General features: G+C 50.6%; 1 protein-coding gene across 3 annotated transcripts in view; it reads left to right on the forward strand.

Annotated features, from left to right (window-relative positions):
- GRIK3 (glutamate ionotropic receptor kainate type subunit 3) overlaps nt 1-20,452 on the forward strand; it is a 246,441-nt gene extending 225,989 nt beyond the window's left edge. For 2 of the 3 annotated variants that reach the window (XM_081495260.1, XM_081495261.1), the window contains 3 exons: nt 11,151-11,373; nt 11,888-12,138; nt 17,974-20,452. In XM_081495260.1, the coding sequence (XP_081351386.1) occupies nt 11,151-11,373; nt 11,888-12,138; nt 17,974-18,168 (669 nt within the window). In that variant the 3' untranslated portion in view covers nt 18,169-20,452. Of the gene's footprint in view, nt 1-11,150; nt 11,374-11,887; nt 12,163-14,818; nt 14,838-16,045; nt 16,069-17,973 lie in introns of all 3 variants that reach the window. The other variant, XM_081495262.1, reaches the window with a different exon arrangement.
- The last annotated feature ends 1,495 nt before the right edge of the window (nt 20,453-21,947 follow it).

Here is a 21,947-nt window from a genome sequence, read left to right on the forward strand (position 1 = left end):
GCCAGAAATCCCAAGGGCTCAGCCCCTCCCCGTTTAGGAACAATTGACTTTGGGGAGCTGTAGTGATATGGCCAACTGGATGGGTCCCAGAACAGCAGGGCAGCGAGAGGGCAGCAGGGGGTGCATCCTCCAAGGAAGGCTTAAAACTTGAGCAAGTATTTACAAATGTTTACTAGCATGTTACATTCATGGAATGCTGGTATCCAGGTATAGCCTCTGTCACCTCCTCAGGTTCCTGCTTTCATAGGGATCTGGCCATGACTTTGTTGCATCCTCCTGTTTTGTAAAGCACTGGCTCACTTCCTTAATGTTTTTTCACCTTCTACAAGAGTAGCTGAGGGTTTAGGAAACTGTCTGACCCCGACTGCTGCTGCTGCTGCTGCTAAGTCGCCTCAGTCGTGCCTGACTCTGTGCGACCCCATAGACGGCAGCCCACCAGGCTCCGCCGATCCTGGGATTCTCCAGGCAAGAACACTGGAGTGGGTTGCCATTTCCTTCTCCAATGCATGAAAGTGAAAAGTGAAAGTGAAGTCGCTCAGTGGTGTCCCACTCTTGTAGGCTGCAGTCCATGGGATTTTCCAGGCAAGAGTACTGGAGTACCAGTAGCTATAAATGTTCGCCAGGAAATTAAAGTAATAATAACTATACTTGGCACCACTAAGAGCTCACAGTGGGCCAGGCATGGCGCTGGGCTTCATTTAATCCTCATGACAAATCCCATGAAGTAGGTATTGCAATTATTTCACACATGTGGAAACGAAGGCTTGGAGCCAGTTATCCCAAGGACTCACAGCTGAAGCATCCCGGATCTGGCCCAGGTCTGCCTTCCTCCAGAGCCCATGTTCTAAGCCGTAGTTCTCAGACTCAGTATGTGTCCAGATCACCTGGAAGGCTCCGGGAACCCCAGGTTGCTGGGTCCCAGCCTCTGCAGTTACTGATTCAGCAGATCCTGGGGTAGGGCCTGGGAATGTCCATTTCTAATGAGTTCCCAGGTGATGCTGATGCTGCTGGTCCAGGGACCACACTTTGAGAATCACTACTCTAATGATTTCTCAGAAATGGTCAGGATTGGGACCTCTGTGGGTTTGAGTCCATTCATTCATGTATTTATTTAGTAGTCGATTGCTCTCAGTCAGTCTGAAAGCCTGGGGTGCTTTCCTTTCCACTGCGTCCTGGCTCCCCATCCTCTAGCCCTTGCCTCCTTCCAGGCTAATCCTCTGAGTGATGGATTGAGCCTCCAGTGGGGCCTGAGTGAGGAGAGAAGGAAGGGGTTAGGTGGAAAGCCTTCTACCTCCTGGGCATAGCCACACTCCTCCCCCTCCCTACACCCCATTCCCCTCCCCCACATGCCACCTGACCTCACCTGTTATAGGCTCTCCCTAGTGGCTGAGGTGGTAAAGAATCTGCTTGCAATGCAGGAGAGCCTGATTCAATCCCTGGGTTGGGAAGATCGCCTTGAGAAGGGAATGGCAACCCACTCCAGTATTCTTGCCTGGTGAATTCCATGGACAGAGGAGCCTGGCAGGCTATAGTCCACGGGGGCCCCTTCTTAAAAGTGGAAGCAGTTCCCCTGCTTAGTGAAGAGGAACGAGAGGAAACGGACCCCCCTCTGGAATGTTGCTGATGGCAAACGCAGTCTTCCTGTGAGGTCACCCCCATGTATTTATTTATAGTGTAGGGGAGATAAAGCATTGTCATAAGCACACTAGGGGCTCTCTGGGACCCTGTGTATGTATTCATGAGGGTGAGCAAGTATGTGAGTATGTGACTGCATGCACAGTGCATGTAGCAGTATATAATGTGTATATACATGTGCACACGTGTACCCACGCACGAGTCAGCCTGTCTGGGTGCTCGTGTGTCTTTCTGCTTGATCACAAGTGTCTGCATATATGCATTGGTGAGCATATGTGTGCCTGTGTCCCTGTGATCTGGACATGTGGACATGTGACTATGATTGTATGAAGTATGAGCCTGAATCTCTACATGTATATGTATGTGGAGAGTGCACACATCTGTCTGCTTAAATGTCCCCATGGGTGTGCTTACATAAGTGTGAGTGGGGGGATGGGCCCATGTATGTGTGTGTGTTTGTGTGTGTGTGTGTGCGCGCGCACGCATGCACACGCCTGCTCCTGCCGATCCCCAGGCTGCGGCCCAGCCCTTTGACTATGCCAGAGCATCCCTCATGCATTAGACATGAGCCCGTCTCTAAGCAGGGCTCCCGATCAAAGGGAAGCAGCATAAATAAGCCCAGTGCAGGCTCATTGGCGCTGATTGGATGCCCTTGCCTCCCTCCATGCTAAGATGCTCAGATTGGCTTCCAAGAGCCTGGTCCCTGCTCCCCACTGAGCTGCTGTCCTCGGCATCAAGCAGCACCTCCTGCAGCCCACGCCGCCTTCACCCACCTTCCCTGCAAATGGTGTAGCGAGGAGGGCAGGGGAGGGACGCAGATGCTACCACCCAGCTGGGATGCTGGGGCGGAAGGGCCCAGGCTCACCAGGGCCTTGGGCCAGGAACAGCAACTGCACAGCCCCTGCAGAACCAGCTCCCCTTCCTCACTCTCCTGATCGCCAGTGAATTCCGCTTGCTGTCTGGCCACCTTGTCTCCTGCTTTAATTCAAATGAAGGGCTTCTTGCCCAGCCTCCCTACCAATGACAGCAGCCATGACTGTTATGTAGACAGAGAGGAACCTGAGTGTGGCTACATTAAACACACCCACACCTCGGATGATAAGCTAGAAGCAAAGATCCTCCCAGAAGGTCCCTGGACAAACTTACTTCCTCCCTGCCCCACCCCTACCCTGCCTTGCATAGTCCTACCTTCCTCTCCCAAGCCCTCTGCCTCCCCCACACCTGTACCGGGCCTGGGGGTAGCCTCCTTATGGTCGCTTTCAAATAAGAGCTGGAAGGAAACCCGAGTTTAACCTAGAGAATCATAGGCCCAAAAGGGCTGGGTGAGTTGGGTGAATTGATCAAGGATCAATGGGGCTGATGTATGGTCTGCACACACACTGCCGTCTCCCACAGCCCCTCCAGGGTCCTCTCCTGGAGGGGTGGGCCTCTCCCCTGCCCATGAGTATGTACTGCAAGATTGGCACTAGGGTTGAACAAGAATCGGCTCCAGAGGTTGCCATCAGATGTCCTGGAGACACTGGCCAAGTCCACAATTACAGTAACATTTATTGAGCACTTACTGTGTACTAGGCAACGTTCTAAGCACTTTACCTGTATTCACACCTATCATCCTCATGACATCCGTAGAAGGCAGAGACTATTATCATCCCCACATCGAACACATGATGAAAGGAAGGCTCTGAAAGTAACCTGACTTCATACTTCTTGCCTCACATCTCACAGCCGGTGAAACGCAGCACTAAATTTGAGCCCAAGTAGTCTGGCTCAAGGGCCTGTGCTCTTTGTCCCTGTGTCCATAGCATTTCGCCAAGGAGCCAGCTGCCATCCAGGAATTCCTTGGGGGAAGAGTGAAGCCGTATCCCCATAGCCTAGAACAGTCCTGGTACATCGTAGTTGCTTAAATAATACATGTTGAGCGGCTCCCGTTGTTGGATTAAAGGATGGAATGAAAAGACGGCAGGAAGCAAGTAAAGCAAACACAGGAGACTGTGTTGAGGCTAGGAGCCCAACAGGAAGCACCCCTGAAGGTTCCAGAGCCCAGGGCAGATGAACGTCAGTTCTGCGGTTAGCCTGTTTCCTCGTTAAGCTGCAAACTGTCGCAAAAAGCTCCCCCTGATGGAGAGGAGCACTCAAGGGAGAGAGCACATCCCCATCCAAAGAGGGCAACAGCAGGAAGTGGGGCGCCGGTCTCCCAGGGGGCTCCAGATCCCTCGCCCCCCACTCTGTAGCCTGGGAGATGCGTGGCTGGAGGCAGCCCGTCATTCCAAAGGAAATTTCATTTGAAGAGTTGTCAGGGAGCAGCAAACATCACAAACAGCGTCTCCTGTGTTGTCCTCCCTCCGTCTTGGAAGATAAAAATTAATTAGGAGATGAAAAAGGAGGCCTTTGAAAGCCCTGTTTGGCTGTAAAAATATGTAGGCAAAAATGTAAAGGAGGATGTGGGGAAAGCATGTTCTCGGCAGGGAGGGTTGGGGAGCTTTGAAGAGAGAGGGTGTCGGAAGGCAGCTTCTCCAAGGATTTAGCCCTCTTTGGTGTTGCAGTAGGAGAGACATCACACGTGGGAGGGACTGTGTGTGAGCCACAGCTGCTTAGGGGACCAAGACTTCCAGGCTCCCAGGGCCCAAGGGCACCATCAGGCCCCACGTAGGGCATAGCGTTGCCCCATCCTAGCAACTGAGTCTGGAAGGTGCCTGGAGAGGCCACCCAGTCCAACTGCCACCTTCCAGCTGCTCAACAGAATCTGCCCTGGGCTGGAAGTCTCAGGAGGGTGCTCCCGAGCTCAGCTTCTAACTCCTCCTGAGCTGACTGCTGGCCTCTCTGATGGCACTTAGCAGAAGCAGAATAGGGCAGAAATGCAGTGACCAGGCAGAATTTGGTGTGGTGCAGCCTGGCACAGTCAAGTCACATCAGTCTTAGAGTCAGACAGACCAGGACTTGAGTCTTGGCTGTTGTCTCTGCTGGGTGACCATGGGGAAGTCACTTTATTTCTCTGAGCCTCAGTTTGCTCACCTGGATGACATGGATTCTGAGTCCCACTGTGCCACAATTAGCAAGGAGATTGAACGAGCTATCGTACATAGAGTAGTTAGACCAGGGCCAGGCACACAGAGGCAAAGGCTTTCTTCTCTGATGTCCCTCCATATGGCTGACCCAGAAGATGGGCAAACCGGCCAGCTCCTTTTCTCCTTTTGCCCTGTAGTCCCCTCCTGAGGCAAACAGGAGCCCCATGGAGAAACCACAGCCAGTAGACACCTGGAGAACCTCTCATCTTCCAGGTCCCTCCAGATTAGGTCCGGGGGGCATTGTGGAGGATATTGGTGCCTCTGTCACAGGATGGCTGTCTACCTCTGCACAGAGCCGAGCACTTCAGGGGAGCCCAGAGGCCCTCAGAATAGAAGATACCCAGAGCGGACAGGCCGAGGGGCAGCAACAGGTGCAGGGTTGGCCTGGGGATAATGGAACGTTATTGAGAATGACTCAGTTACTGGTGAGCTCTCTGTGCCTCAGTTTTCTCACCTATGAAATGGGTATAATAATGATATTCTCCCCCCCCCATAGAGGTGATTTTTGAGAAGATTAAATGGGATAATTTATATAAACAACTTCGAACCATTCCTGACACAGGATATACATGCAATGAATGTCAGCTCTTTTTGTTGTTTATTCTTGGTGATACACAGCCCTGTTGAGCCCACAGATATGATTTTAGGGGCCAGATATTTCTTATATATTTTAATTAGTGATCAGCATTTTAAAATAGGGAGATTTTTGCATTTAAAAAATCACATATCCAGCTTCTTAAAAACATGAAAGATGGGGCATCACTGAACCAGCGCTCATGTAGAGAGATAGATTGTCAGGAGCCAAGAGGGCACTCGCCCTCTCCAGCTTACCAGAACTCCATTAAGCCATCTTGACGTATTTACAGTATCCCTGCCTGGACCCTGTCAGCCCTGGAGTTTTCTACCACTGAGTCTTATGTCATTTCATTTCTATAGAAACTCTGCACCCTAGAAATTATTATCCCCAATTTCTGGATGAGAAAACTGAGCCTTAAAGAGAATTAAGGAGGCTTAAAAAGATAGAATGATGCCAGCCATTTATCAAGCACATCCTAGAACTTGGCTCTGTGCTAAGTGTATCCCTATTTTACCCATGTGGAAAGGGAGGTTCCGAGATGTAACATCACTTGCCTGTGGACACAGAAGGAGTTGGCATTTGAACCCAGTTAAGTGTGACATCAGAGTCCATGCAGTGGGACCGACCTCTCCCATTACCTCCATCCCCCGCCTGCAGCCCTCACCTCCTCACTCTCCCTACAGGAGCCAGTCTGCAACCCTTACCTCCTGCCTCTCCCCTGCACGGGCCAGCCTCAGGGGCTCATGCAGTGAGTAGAAGCAGCTGCTAGGCCAAAGAATCAGCAAGTCTGTGCTGGGGAGGTGGGCAGAGGCAGGGGCCTGAGGGAGCCCCCTGATCCCCATAAAAATAACCCAAGAGACATGATTAACTGCTCGAGTATGTGGATCCGATAAGGCCAAAGACTCCATATCCAGGGATAAGAAAGCCAATTAATCTGGGAAAAGGTCTCCTCTCCAGTATGGAAAATACCCAAGGTCTCGCATGGAATCACATTGCCACTGCCTCCTCGCATACATTCCCTGAGATTCAGCTCCCTTTGGAATTGATTTATGTATATATATAAAAATATATATATACCTATATACATTTTCTTGTACAGAAATGTTAAATTCTCAAGATTAAATATCTTCAGTTGGGGAAAATCAATTTACTTCTTTGAGAAGGCTAGAATTGAAAGTCGTGAGCCTGAAACTTACTTTCTTGCCAATTTCACTGATAAAAAAAGCCTCTCTGTCCTGGCCTGTCGCCCTGTATCGGCTGCTCCAAACGATTCCATTAATTGATTGGGTGACTGGCCCTGAAACAGCACTTATTAAGGTTCCCACTGGAGCTAGGGGACAGGCAGGATTGCATTGGAGCCATAGTGATGTGGGACCGTCCCCTGGGGTGGTGACTACTCTGGCCAGTGATAGAACTCGAGCCTCTGGTGACCCGGCCCAGGAAGGTGGGAGAGAGGGCTGAGATTTCAGGAAGGGCCCTGGCTGTAACCCTCCCTGCCTCAGAGGGACCAGAGGGAAGTTTCTCAGGGATGTACTCGGAATCATGGAATATCACTCAAGGACGGGACAGAACTTAAGGGGAATCAGAAACCATGGGTGGGTTTTGTTGAAAATGGGGATCCCAAGATATGAGACAACACAGGGGGTGGCCTTTCTAGGGAAGCAGGCTTCAGGCTCATCTGCCTACAGGTGATGGAGGTAGTGAATTCGTTGACACTGGAGCTGGGAGAGCAGAACCTCTTGAAATCAGTATCCCAGTCAGCTTCCTGCTTTATTGTTACTTTTCATCTGAACTGGCCCAAGTTCTCTGGTGTCCTTTCCCATCTTCCTCATCCTGGTCCTTTACCTGCTGTAGGTGTCTCTCCTCAAAGCCCATCAGCCCCAGCACCAGCCTCTCCCCCCACCAGCCTCCAATAGAAATGTCTGTCTACATTTATGATGGGGTGTTCCTGGGAAGAGCATATGTTTTGATGTCTAGCAGGCCTATGTATAGGAGGAACTGGGTGTTAAGGAAGAGGGTTCAGGGAAGGGTTTCTAGAAAGAGGAGAAGGTCTCCCCTTCTGACACAGAGGGACTAGGACAAGGCTCCCTGAATGGTTCATTGTCAAGTTACTGATGGCTGGTTGTGGGGAGAATGAGTGGGTAAGATGGGTGAGGTGGAGAGATGGAGGGATGGTTGGTGATGGGTAGGTGGGTGGGAGAATGGATGGGTATTGGATGGATGGATAAATAGGTAAAAGACTGGGTGGATAGTTGTATAGTTAATGGAATGAATTGGTGTGTAGATAGTGTGTGAGTGAATAGGTGAATAGTGAATGCAAACATGATGAGTGAGAGAATAGATGGTGGGGGGTGGATGGATATGTAGATGGATGGATAGATAGTTGGATGGATGGATACATCAGGAGATATAAGGGGAGCCCTGATGGCCTCATCCACTCCTAGTTCCCACCTCTAGTAGAAGAAGGAAAACTTGGAAAGCAGGAGGGACTGGGATGGAAAAGGAGCTGAGGTGCTGAAATCACTGATGAGAGAATAGTACTTAGTTATTATATGGCTCGGGCTTCCCTGGTGGCTCAGGTGGTAAAGAATCTGCCTGCAATGCGGGAGACCTGGGTTCAGTCCCTGGGTTGGGAAGATCCCCTGGAAGAGGGCATAGCAACCCACTCTGGTATTCTTGCCTGGAGAATCCCCATGGACAGTCCATGGGGTCACGACTGAGTGACTAAACACAGCACAATATATGGTTCAGTGCCTGCCAATGCAGAAGACTCAGGAGACGTGGGTTCAATCCCTGGGTGAGGAAGATCCCCTGTAGAAGGAAATGGAAACCCACTCCATTATTCTTGCCTGGAAAACCCCATGGACAGAAGAGCCTGATGGGCTACAGTCTATGGGATTGGAAAAGAGTTGGACATAGCAACTAAACAACAACAACAAACCAAGAAAGCAGAGTGCCTGAGGCCATGTGCCCCTGGCAAGAAGGAATGACTGGACTTGGATAATCTTATTAGAGGAATAGTTGGAATTGATTATCTGAGAAAGCAACTATATTGGGAATAAAAGTAGCTTGTGTCAGCATGTGTGTAAGAGAGTATATCAGTTACTTACTTCTGCATAACAAATTACCCAAAACTTAGTGTCTTAAAACAACAATATTACGACCTCTCAGTCTGTGGGTCAGGAATCAGCACGGCATAGCCTGGTCTGCTGCAAAGGGCCTCTCACAGGCCAGGATCGAGGTGCTGGCTAACGCTGCAGTCATTTCCAGGTCCAGCTTTCAAACTCACTCAAGTAATAGTTGGCAGCCTCCAGTCCCCCCTAGGCTGTTGGACTGAGGGCTTCCGTCTCCCCACTGACTGTTGGCTAGAGGCTACCCTCTGATCCTTGTCATGTGGACCTCTCCACGGGGCAGCTCACAGCATAGCAGTGAGCTTCCATCAGAGCAGCAAGCCAGAAAGAGTACAAGCAAGGCAGAAGTCAGCCTCTCCTGTAACCTAATCTCAGGTGTGACATTCCATCACTCCTGGAAAAAGTGAAAGTAAAATTCACTCAGTCATGTCCAACTCTTTGCTACCCCATGGCCTGTAAAGTCCATGGAATTCTCCAGGCCAGAATACTGGAGTGGGTAACCTTTCCCTTCTCCAGGGAATCTTCCCAACCCAGGGATGGAACCCAGGTCTCCCGCATTGCGGGCAGATTCTTTACCAGCTGAGCCACAAGGGAAGCCCAAGAATAGTGGAGTGGGTAGCCTATCCCTTCTCCAGGGAACCGTCCTGACCCAGGAATCAAAGCACAGTCTCCTGCATTGCAGGCGGATTCTTTACCAGCTGAGCTATCAGAGAAGCCCATCACTCCTGGGGGCAAGGGTTAAAAGCAAGTCACTGGGCCCAGCCCACATTCCAGGGGAAGGGATCTCACCAGGGAGTGAATCCCAGGGACAAGGATCACTGGAGGCAGTTTGAAGCTTTAGACTATGGAGGATCTGGGCAGGAGAAATAACAGAGTGAGAGCAGACCCAAGGGAGAAGCCGGAGAGGGCAGAGTCTGGATAGTAGACGTTATCTAGAAAAGAAGAGACGGCTGAAGAGTCTGAAGAGCTGAAAATCAGGAATGTTCTTAAGGGCAAGAATAGTTAAGTGTGGGGTGGGGGTGGGGAGCATCTGGGGCCACAGGAGGATGAAAAAGCTGAGGAGCAGAAATAGCTGATCGTGGGACAGGCTGAGGACCGGCCAGAGCAGGATCAGCCAGTTTGATCAGCTCCAGTGGAACCCACTGAGGGGCTCCAGGCACCTGAGCCCTCCCAGTCCTTCGGCTTCAGGGCAGATAAACTTGCAGGAGGAGAGTGTCTGTGAAGGTGCCCTCAGACCCTATGCCCAAAGACGGCATCGCTGGCACTCAAGAGATTCTGGGCTCAGGTGGAATCTGGAGTGGGGCGCTGCCTGCTGCTCTGGGGCTCCCTCCTCCCCGGGCAGTTTTGGAGGGACAGCCCTTAGCACTAGGAGGCACCTAGAGAGTAGAAGGTCCACTGTCCTCCCAGCCCCCTCCCCACCACTCCTGACAGTCACAGCCTCTCCCTTCTCCCCCAGCCCCACACCAGCCTCTTGGAGCACACCTATGTCCTCACACACGCCGGAGCTGGGCCGGGTCCCAGTCAGACAGGCCAATATCACAGACGGGCACGGCCAGACTCGGAAAAAACCGGGGACAGTGGGGCCTACAGAGCCACCTGCTCCCCTGGGATGCATGGAGGTAGGGCTGATCCCTGCTGGGAGCAGGCAGCCGGCAGACGCTAAGTTCCCAAGAAATCTCATGAAAGCCATGCACTCTGTTCTTCCCAGTCCTCTCCAGCAGCAAGAGACACTGAACCTCTCCTGGCCCCAGGCCCTCTCTGAGTCTCCCCAGCCGGGGGTCAAGCACAACAGCCCACTCCATCCTGTTCTCAAGGATGCTGGTTCCACTCAGGCAGCAGCATCCAGCCCGGGACACTCTGGAACCAGAGGGTGAGGGGGCCTCCGGACCACCTGCTCTGACTACCCCTACTCTCCTCCCCGCTCAGCAATTCTCACCCTGCTTCTCTTTCACTACATTGATGGAGAACAGACAGGAACCCTTGCCTGAGACAAACCTTCCCCAGGAACCTGGTGCATAAGAGGGACTGGCTTGAAGTCCAAGTCGGGGGCCCAGAATCCACTGAGCTTTGCCCTCCTCAGCATCCACCCACCTTCCCTGCCACCCTAACAGTGGTTTCTAAGAGGCAGTGAATCTCAGTGGTTAGCAGCATAGACTCTGGAGTCAGATAGCCTGGTTTTGCCACTTTGTGTCTGAGTAAATCAGGCAAATTGAAGCACAGCTAAACTCCATTTTCTTATCTGTAAACTGGGGCTAATGATAGTATTGGGTTGGCCAAAAAGTTCATTTGGGTTTTTCCATAAGATGCCGTGGAAAAACCAAAACAAAATTTTGGCCAACCCATACCTGCCCCCTATGACTATGGGGAAGAATCAGTGAATTCATTCAGGCAAAGCACTTGGAACGTGACCTGCATGTGTTTAATTGTTTAATAAGTCTTAGAGAAATAAAAAAGTTTTTTAAGAAAAGCCTGAAAACCTTTTGTGCCCCTGCAAAGAGTCAAGGGTTTCCGTGTGGGTGGACCCGAGTCGGACTCTCAGCTTTACAATTAGATGCCACGTGTTTGAGGATATACGCTCCCAGGGCCTCAGTTTCCACATCTGAGCAGTGGGTGGAACTCACTCACTTTAAGGACTGTGCACTGAATTCGGTGACCCAGGCCCTGCTAAGTGTGAGCAGTGCCTGGTCCCTGTGTGCTCAGTAACTGTGTGTACATCACCCCCACTGCTTCCCCATGGCCCAGAAATCCAAGATCTCCACCTTCGAGAAGATGTGGGCCTTCATGAGCAGCAAACCTTCAGCGCTGGTGAAGAACAACGAGGAGGGCATCCAGCGGACGCTGACGGCCGACTACGCACTGCTCATGGAATCGACCACCATCGAGTACGTCACCCAGAGGAACTGCAACCTCACCCAGATTGGGGGCCTCATCGACTCCAAGGGCTATGGCATCGGCACGCCCATGGGTGAGCGCAGGGGCTGCAGACGGGAGGGCAGCGGGGGACAGAGGGTGGGCAAGACCCCCAGGTTCACTCTTGTGCACGCGTGGCCTCCCGCTCCCTCTCCCAGATCACCCCCTGAGCCCTGAAAAGGCTCAGCCCAGAAACAAAACGGCAGAGCTTCAAGCCTCATGAGGTCAGTGCCGGCCTGAGCAGAGGAGACCCGGGGGCAGACACAGAGATAGGGGTCAGTTCAAGGACTTGCCTTCTCTCTCTGACATCACCTCTGGTGAGGCAGCTCAGATACACTGGGCCTTCCAGAGGCCTGCGGGGACAGGGATTCACAGGCAAGACTCTCCACCCTGGATCCGTGGAGACACGATTGATGGATTGAAAGAGGGGCCTCCTGGCACTGGTTGAGTGCCATTCGAATGAGCATGCTGAGAGGGCTAGTGACGGTGGGTAGGCCCCGCCAGGGTGTTGGCAGGGGTGCACAGACGGGCTGACGGCCGCTGATGGCCAGGGCCCCCTCTCCCCCCAGGCTCCCCGTACCGGGACAAGATCACCATCGCCATCCTGCAGCTCCAGGAGGAGGACAAGCTGCACATCATGAAGGAGAAGTGGTGGAGGGGCAGCGGGTGTCCCGAGGAGGAAAACAAAGAGGCCAGTGCCCTGGGCATCCAGAAGATCGGGGGCATCTTCATCGTCCTCGCCGCCGGGCTGGTCCTGTCTGTGCTGGTGGCTGTGGGCGAGTTTGTGTACAAGCTCCGCAAGACCGCAGAGCGAGAGCAGGTAAACCTCCAAGAACTGGAGTGGGCGCGGGGAAGGGAAGGAACAGATGAGGGACCACACTGGCTTCAAACTCCTTAGGGACCAGGTGCAAGTTGGTGTCTGATCCCACTCCTCCGCCCAGTAGCCCACTCTGCATCCCGTTCACCAGGAAGCCCCACCAACCCCACTCTGCACGCTTTCCCATCACACTGGCTCCACGCCAAGCCATGCCCATCATGCCCAGCTGGACCAGGCACCAACCTCTGGTCGGGTCTTCCTGCCTCCTCTCTTCCTCTCCACCAGCTGCTCTCCATACAGCAGTCAGTGCCCTGTTTAAAACTTAATTCGAACCATGTCGTTCCCCCGCATAAACCCCTCCAGGGTAATTGTGGTTGCTTCGTGATGCCTACATAGGGGTTCATTATACTGTTCTCTCCACTTCTGCATATATTTGGAAATTTCCATAATCAGAAGTTTAACAGAGAAAAAGAGTTAAGAGGGCTAGCCCAAGCTTGCTAGGTTCAACCCATCTGATTCATTCACGTGCGGTTGGGCAGTGGTTGTGGGTCCCAGTAGCAAATTAGAATCACAGGGATAAAGTGTTTTAAGTGCTAATACCCTGGCCTCACTCCCAGAGACTGTGTTTTAGTTGGTCTGTGGTGGCCCCTGGAATTGGCTTCTTAAGAAAGTGTACGGAATGATTTAAATGTGCACCTGGAGAGGAGGGCCAGTGGTCTGTGGGGAAGCTCCTCTCACAGAGAAGTTCAAAGGGAGACAGGGCAAGTGTGGAAGGAGATTGCCATTAAGTCTTATGTACAAGATGCACTTACATATCCATCCAAAATTCAGTGGAGTCCTTTATAATCAATAAGCCTGAGTGAGCAAAGAGGAAGGGTAAAGATAATTCTTGGTGTTCAAGTTCACATAGGTGTGAGAAAAGGGACATGTTACCATATTGCTCAGGGGGAGTCCAAGAGGGTAAGTTTCTGGAAGGTAACTCTGCAGTATGGTCAGAGTCTTTAAAGGAGGCCACATGTTTTGATCAGTCAATTTCTACTTTTAGAAATGCACCCAATGGAAGTGGCCAAAATATGTGCAATTTTATTGACAAAAATGTTCATTGAAGTGTTAATTGAAATGTGAAAAAAAATGTGAGAAAATATAAATGTCCAGTAATTGGGAATGGTTTTAAAAATTATGATTCATCTAAGAAGAACAATCAAATCCTTTAGGTTACATTAGAATTACGTTACAATTGAAATGAGCTCCAAATTCCATTAAAAAGCCTATAGGATCTAGTCCTTACTCACCTCTCCAGCCTCCTTCTTCCCACCCTCCCCTCTCTTACTCTGCTCCCCACACACCTGCCATGTTTTCATTCCCTAACCAGCCAAGCACATTTCTGCCTTACGGCCTTTGCACATGCTGTTTCAGCACCCTGCACTGTACTTCCCGCAGAGCCCCATATTCTTGTCCAGCTGAAGCTCAAGTAGTCTTTCCCACCTATCCCCCTTCCTCACCCCATTCTATCGCATTTCAATGCTTTATTCTCTTAATAATAGTTATCTCTTTCTGAAACTATTTATTTGCTGACATGTTTATTATCTATTTCTATCCCATCATAAGTATTCCCTGAGCGCTAGCACCTTGTCTGTCTTTTTCACTGCTCTGTGCCTAATACCTAGAACACCAGTGCCTGGCACAGAATTCAGCTCAGTTCAGTTCAGTCGCTCAGTCATGTCCAACTCTTTGTGACCCCATGGACTACAGCACACCAGGCCTCCCTGTCCTTCACCAACTCCCAGAGTTTACTCAAACTCATGGCCATTGAGTCGGTGATGCCATGCAACCATCTCATCCTCTGTCGTCACCTTCTCCCCCTGCCTACAATCTTTCCCAGCATCAGGGTCTTTTCCAATGAGTCATTCTTCGCATCAGGTGGCCAAAGCATTGGAGTTTCAGCTTCACCATCAGTCCTTCCAATGAATATTCAGGACTGATTTCCTTTAGGATGGACTGGTTGGATCTCCTTGCAGTCCAAGGGACTCTCAAGAGTCTTCTCCAACACCACCGTTCAAAAGCATCAATTCTGCGGCGCTCAGCTTTCTTTATAGTCCAACTCTCACATCCATACATGACTACTGGAAAAACCATAGCCTTGATTAGACGGACCTTTGTTGGCAAAGTAATGTCTCTGCTTTTTAATATGCTGTCTAGGTTGGTTATAACTTTCCTTCCAAGGAGTAAGTGTCTTTTAATTTCATGGCTGCAGTCACCATCTGCAGTGATTTTGGAGCCCAGAAAAATAAAGTCTGACACTGTTTCCACTGTTGCCCCATCTATCTGCCATGAAGTGATGGGACCGGATGCCATGATCTTAGTTTTCTGAATGTTGAGCTTTAAGCCAACTTTTTCACTCTCCTCTTTCACTTTCATCAAGAGGCTCTTTAGTTCTTCACTTTCTGCCATAAGGGTGGTGTCATCTGCATATCTGAGGTTATTGATATTTCTCCCAGCAATCTTGATTCCAGCTTGTGCTTCCTCCAGCCCAGCATTTCTCATGATGTACTCTGCATATAAGTTAAATAAGCAGGGTGACAATATACAGCCTTGACGTACTCCTTTTCCTATTTGGAACCAGTCTGTTGTTCCATGTCCAGTTCTAACTGTTGCTTCCTGACCTGCATACAGGTTTCTCAAGAGGCAGGTCAGGTGGTCTGGTATGCCCATCTCTTTCAGAATTTTCCACAGTTTATTGTGATCCACACAGTCAAAGGCTTTGGCATAGTCAATAAAGCAGAAATAGATGTTTTTCTGGTACTCTCTTGCTTTTTTGATGATCCATCAGATATTGGCAATTTGATCTCTGGTTCCTCTGCCTTTTCTATAACCAGCTTGAACATCTGGAAGTTCACAGTTCGCATATTGCTGAAGCCTGGCTTGGAGAATTTTAAGTATTACTTTACTAGCATGTGAGATGAGTGCAATTGTGCAGTAGTTTGAGCATTCTTTGGCGTTGCCTTTCTTTGGGATTGGAATGAAAACTGACCTTTTCCAGTCCTGTGGCCACTGCTGAGTTTTCCATATTTGCTGGCATATTGAGTGCAGCACTTTCACAGCATCATCTTTCAGGATTTGAAAAAGCTCAACTGGAATTCCATCACCTCCACTAGCTTTGTTCGTAGTGATGCTTCCTAAGGCCCACTTCACTTCACACTCCAGGATGTCTGGCTCTAGGTGAGTGATCACACCGTCGTGGTTATCTGGGTCATGAAGATCTTTTTTGTATAGTTCTTCTGTGTATTCTTGCCACCTCTTCTTAACATCTTCTGCTTCTGTTAGGTCCCTACCATTTCTGTCCCTTTTTGGAACTCTCCATTCAAATAGGTATATCTTTCCTTTTCTCCTTTGCCTTTCCCTTCTCTAATATTCACAGCTACTTGTAAGGCCTCCTCAGACAACCATTTTGCTTTTTTGCATTTCTTTCCATGGGGATGGTCTAGATCCCTGTCTCCTGTACAGTGTCACAAACCTCCGTCCATAGTTCTTCAGGTACTCTGTCTATCAGATCTAATTCCTTGAATCTATTTCTCACTTCCACTGTATAATTGTAAGGGATTTGATTTAGGTCATACCTGAATGATCTAGTGGTTTTCCCTACTTTCTTCAATTTAAGTCTGAATTTGGCAATAAGGAGTTCATGATCTGAGCCACAGTCAGCTCCTGATCTTGTTTTTGCTGACTGTATAGAGCTTCTCCATCTTTTGCTGCAAAGAATATAATCAATCTGATTTCAGTATTGACCATCTGGTGGTGTCCATGTGTAGAGTCGTTTCTTGTGTTGTTGGAAGAGGGTGTTTGCTATGACCAGTGCATTCTCTTGGCAAAACTCTATTAGCCTTTGCCCTGATTCATTTTGTACTCCAAGGCAAAATTTGCCTGTTACTCCAGGTATTTCTTGACTTCCTACTTTTGCATTCCAGTCCCCTATAATGAAAAGGACATCTTTTGGGTGTTAGTTCTAGAAGGTCTTATAGGTCTTCATAGAACCGTTCAACTTCAACTTCTTAAGCATTACTGGTCGGGGCATAGGCTTGGATTACCATGATACTGAATGCTTTGCCTTGGAAACAAACAGAGATCATTCTGTCATTTTTGAGACTGCATCCAAGTACTGCATTTTGGACTCTTTTGTTGACTATGATGGCTACTCCATTTCTTCTAAGGGATTCTTGCCCACAATAGGAGACATGATGGTCATCTGAATTAAATTCACCCATTCCAGTCCATTTTAGTTCATTGATTCCTAAAATGTCGACATTCACTCTTGCCATTTCCTGTTTGACCACTTCCAATTTGCCTTGATTCATGGACCTAACATTCCAGGTTCCTATGCAATATTGCTCTTTACAGCATTGGACTTTACTTCTATCACCAGGCACATCCACAACTAGGTGTTGTTTTTGCTTTGGCTCCATCTCTTCATTGTTTCTGGAGTTATTTCTCCACTGATCTCCAGTAGCATATTGGGCACCTACTGACCTGGGGAGTTCATTTTTCAGTGTCACATGGACCACAGCCTTGTCTAACTCAATGAAACTATGAGCCATGCCGTGTAGGGCCACCCAAGACAGACGGGTCATGGTGGAGAGGTCTAACAAAACGTGATCCACTGGAGAAGGGAATGGCAAACCACTTCAGTATTCTTGCCTTGAGAACCCCATGAACAGTATGAACAGTATGAAAATGGCACAGAGTAGGTCTCAGTAAATAGTTGCAGAATGAAGAAGGGGAGGTAAGGAGGGAAGATGTCCTGCATTTAGTGGAGGAGCAAGAGGAAGCTTGGTGAGGTCACACAGAGGGTAAGAGGCAGAGTCAGAATTCAAAGCCAGGTCCTCGTCCCCCAGCACCACATAACCTAACTACAACCTGTCTGAGTGCTGATGCCCAGGCCTTCCCCCGCAAGCTGAGACATTGACAGCCCGCTGCCTTCTCGACAAGCCGTGGGACAGCCTCTGACAGCTGGTCTCATAAAAGCCACTGCCATCAGATACCTGTGGGCAGTGTTGCACTTGAGCTGTTCCTCTTGGGTACCCACAGGGGCCCAAGCCAGAAAAAGCCCTACAGGGACCTGCCTCCCCATTGAGAAATCTGTACTAGACTTTTCTGAATGGGAGCACAATGACTCCTCCCTTCGATGGGAACCCCTTTCAGAGAGGTTATCTATATATTCATCAAGTGTTTCTTAAGCCCTAACTCTGAGCCAGGCCTAGAGCTGGAGGCTGGGCTCATAGGATGAAACTGGTTGGTTCCTGCCCTCAGAAGTTAGTGGAGAAAAGTCTGGCAGGTAAACTACTCAAAATTTAATGTGCATGCCAGTCAGAACCACAGTTTGTTCATCAGTAAAATGGGGCTAAGATGATATCACTTTAGATTCCAAACAAGGACGTGATGTTTTGTAGGCTGCTTTCCAAACTACCTGGGCTTCCCTAGTGGCTCAGTGGTAAATAATCCACCTGCCAATGAAAGAAATGTGGTTCAGTCCCTGGGTTTGGAAGATCCCCTGGAGAAGGAAATGGCAACCCACTCCGGTATTCTTGCCTGGGAAATCCCATGGACAGAGGAGCCTGGCAGTCTACAATCCATGGGGTGGCAAAAGAGTTGGACACAACTTAGCGACTAAACAACAAAAACCCACCCTAATCACCTTGCAGGGGGCAGAGGGCGGGTGGCATACAGGTGTGAAGGAAACCCGGTGGCCTTAGCACAGGCTCTGGGAGGAAAGGGAGGAGTTGGCTGGAGTTGCATGGCCGGGCCTCACCCCTGTGCTCCTTCCCCTCCCACCCCCCACCCCAGCGTTCCTTCTGCAGCACCGTGGCTGATGAGATCCGCTTCTCCCTTACCTGCCAGCGTCGGGTCAAGCACAAGCCGCAGCCTCCCATGATGGTCAAGACTGACGCCGTCATCAACATGCACACATTCAACGATCGCCGGCTTCCGGGCAAAGACAGCATGACCTGCAGCACATCGTTGGCCCCCGTGTTCCCCTAGGCACAGGTGGGGTGGGGACCGCCGGCCTGGGGGCAGGGCGGAGGAAAGCAAAGGAGACTGGAAGGAACATCCCCAAGCCCCACGCTGGACTTGGGGACCAGAGCTGCTGCCTGCCTGTTGGGCCAGGAGCCCTCTGCCCTTACCTACCAGGAAACCAGCAGGCCCCCAGGCCAGCTGCTTGGGCTTCACCCTCCTCTTGTTTCTATGGGTTTCTAAAGCTGCCAGCCAAGACAGCCAAGGCCAAAGGAAGCACATGCCTCTCTCAGGCCAAATTCACCTGCCCCTCAACTCTCTTCTATGGTCAGAAGTTTCTACCACGGCCTTGCAGGGGCCAAAGAAAACAGGAAACAGCTCTCATGTTGACGGCAGGCCTCCTGGAACTTGACTATGAGACCAGAGACACAGACCTTGGGTACCAAAAAGGATGTTATAGTTTGGCTGGCAATGGGAACTGAAGCTGGAGGACAGCCACCCCACATGCCTGGTCAGAAAGAAGAACTCATCCCCCAGGGGCTGCTTACATGGTCCTGATCTCCTGGACTTGACACCACCCATGGTGGGGCCCCTGTTTGGGCAAAGGTAAAGGCAGGAGCCTCACGGGGGAAAAGAGGAGTTTGGAGTCTGGGAGAGAGGAGGATGCACGGCGAATGCCAATTTGAATCCTTCTGGACAATGTCCCAAAGGGTCCCATTCCTCTAGAAGGTCTCTAGGAATGGGAGAGTGGTCAGAGCAAATTCTCCTCCCCATTGTGACCAGAGGAGAAAGGACCCCCAGAATCTCCCGCAAAGGATGCCCGGAGACTCGGCCAGAGGAACAGTGGATTCCATGGAAATCCCACAGGCCCTCGAGCCATTGGATTTTATTTTGCTGGTTACCAAGCTGTTTTCTAAACCCTGGTGGCATTAGGACGCTTGAGCTCTTTGCCATCTACTCTTCAGCGACTCCCCATTCCTGGCCAGTTGACCTTGACCGTCTTCTGTCATCATGGAAGGAGGAAAGTAGCCTAGATTGAAGTGAGCATCGTCACCCATCCTCCAAGGAGGATCAAGTCCACTGCACAGGCTCACTTTGGGGTAGATGGGGAAAGCTGGATTGGGGGGGCGCTTAAAGAACTCCATGCCTCCTGGACTTGCCAAACCTAAAGAAGCCCCCCCCAGAAAAACAAAAGTTCCAGGCATCAGAATAGCCTCCCTGGTAGAGGCCCCTGGGGTGGGGAAGGAGAAGCAGCCTCCCGGAGGATTAACCAAAGACCCCACACAGAGATACAAGGTAGTGTTGGCCCCTGGTCTCTTGTCCAGAGGAGCTGGGACCTTGTGGGGTTTGGGGGTTCGGCAGAGAAGAAGCAGAGGAGGTGCAGTGAGGGGTGGACCAGGTGATCCGTGGGTTCCAGCCATGACAGACACTCTAGGTCTGAGACTCTTAAGATTCTGTGAGGAGAATGAGACACGGAGGGATTAGGAGCAAAGTGTCCTTAAAGAGAGCAGGATGAGGCCAGCAAGGCTGCCCCTGGCCAAGGGCAAAGGGCAGGCTTAGAGCCAGGGAAAGGGGGCTGGAAATCTGTACAGAGACCAGGAGACACCAGCCACCCATCCCATTCTGTTTCTGCTTGGGGACCCTGGGGAGGAAAAGAGCTACATTTAGGTCTCAAGAACCTCCTCCGCTGGGGTGAAGGGTAATCTCTAACTCTCCTTGGGAGTCCCAGCGCAGGAGAGCACAGTGGACACATGTGATAACTATCGTCCCTCCTCCAAACTGAGCTGTAGGGCCAAACCAGCTGGTTGCCGGGGCCACAGCGGTTCCAACAGGCTGTGTGCACTGGAGGTGGGAGAAGAGGGATGGAATGCCACGTGGCCAACACGCATCATGATAGGAAAAGCCATGCTGTTGTGAGCTCCTGGCTGTAGGAGTGTATGTGTGTCTGTGTGTGCACGCGCATATATGTGTATCTTTGTATGTCTGATCTTTGGGGGCTGGGCATGAAGGACAAACAAGGGCGTGTAACCGAGTCCCAGGCATGCAATAATAGGAGACCCCTTTGTGTTCTGATATGTGTGTGTGCACGTGTGTGTGAATTTGGGGTGAAGGAGATAAATCTGGACAAGCAGCAGGACCCCATACATGTAAAAACAGGAGAAGCCATGCCATATTGGGGTTCTGGTGAGTATACATATGTATACATACGTGAACAACGTGTATGCTTGTGTGTGTATGTGTCTGTGCTTTTGTGTACCTAATGGCCGAGGGTGGAGGACAAGATAAAATATGTTTTAATGGAGAAGCTAAATAAGTTTAAATGGAGAAGCCGTGTCATCAAGGGGTCCATTTGTGAGCACGTGTGCATGTGTGTGTGTGCAGTGGAGGACAGGAGGGAATACAGAACTGGATGGATGCACAGCACAAGGGAATGCATGTTGTATGTGAGGAGCCACGTGGGCCTGGAGTTCGTGTGTGTGTATGTTCACATATGTGTGTTCAAACGTGCACATATGTTCCCGCTCACAATAGGAGCAGAGATGGACAATCAGGAAGGGAACTAGAGTCTGGATGCACTTCTGCCATGGAGAGAGGTCATTTGTCACAAAGATTTGCTGAGATTACACAGGCCTGGGGAGACTGGCCAAGTAGGGATGAAACCCTGCAGGCACCCACAGCCAGTGACTCCTTTGCTCTCTGTGGAGCGTCCTGTTTGAAGGGAAAAGGACTGTTTTTGGCAATTTCCAGATAACCAGATTCTGATGAAGGTATTTGCCAATTGTTTCTCGCCAATCACAGACATGAGCCACTCTCTTTCTTTATCCAATCTACTTTCATAGCACATGCCCACATCCATGTTCGTATCACACACTCAACCATGTGTGTGCTTTTGTGTGTGACACGCCATGAACATGTCATTTCTTCTGAGGCTATGCACATATATAGACTGTGATGGGAGGAAGACTAGGAGGTGGTGGGTTAGGAAGGGCTTCATCAAAGGAGGGGAGGAAGGTGGAACTCACCGGCACAATTCCATTAGGGAAATCCCCCAAAAGGGACTGAAATGATTTCTCAAGTCCTGCATGGAGATGGGAGGACACGCAGGCTGATATCGCCTCCCATTCGAGCCTTATGTCCGTGTGTGGATAATGGTTCCAACTCTGCCTGATGACCTGTGTTTCTCTCCGAGACCAGCCCAGCATTCAGAATGCAGCGGAGGTCGCTTCTCTCCGAATGTGAGCTCTGTCCCAGGGGCCTGAAGGTGCCGCTGCGTCTTGGGGTGGGGGCCGGGGAACTATTCCCAGCAAGGTGGGTCAAGTGGAAATAACGTTCAGGCCCACCTGCCCGCGGGCGTGGATCTGAGCCACGGCGAGTGCGCATGCGCACACACGGAGGCACTGAGGTCAGTGGCAGCTCAACACTGCTTTGGATAGAGCGGAGGATGGGGCTGGCCCAAGCAGGCGCTGGACTGTCCCTGCCCAGCACATACCGGCCCTGAAGAGAAGAGCACCCCCACCTTCCACCTCCATCCCCCACCCCGAAATGCCAGTGCCTCCCCTCAGCCTGCTCCAACTGGCCAGATTGAGGGGCAGCACGGAAGACATACAGACCCTGCCAAGGCCCTGGGGGTGGGGCCGTGAGGCCTCATTTTCTCTCTCCCCTTGACCTGTTACTGGTCCATCTTCTGTGGACAGATAAGAAAAACCTGAGAACTTTGTCACCATTCAATGGGCCCCACGCTGGGCCTGTGTCTCAAGATGGGTAAGGCCCCCTTGGCCGAGGAGCTGACTCGGAGTCTCTGAAGG

This window comes from Giraffa tippelskirchi, chromosome 5 (assembly GCF_054371585.1).
Source record: "Giraffa tippelskirchi isolate mGirTip1 chromosome 5, T2T-mGirTip1v1.2.pri, whole genome shotgun sequence".
NCBI classification, from domain to species: Eukaryota; Metazoa; Chordata; class Mammalia; order Artiodactyla; family Giraffidae; genus Giraffa; species Giraffa tippelskirchi.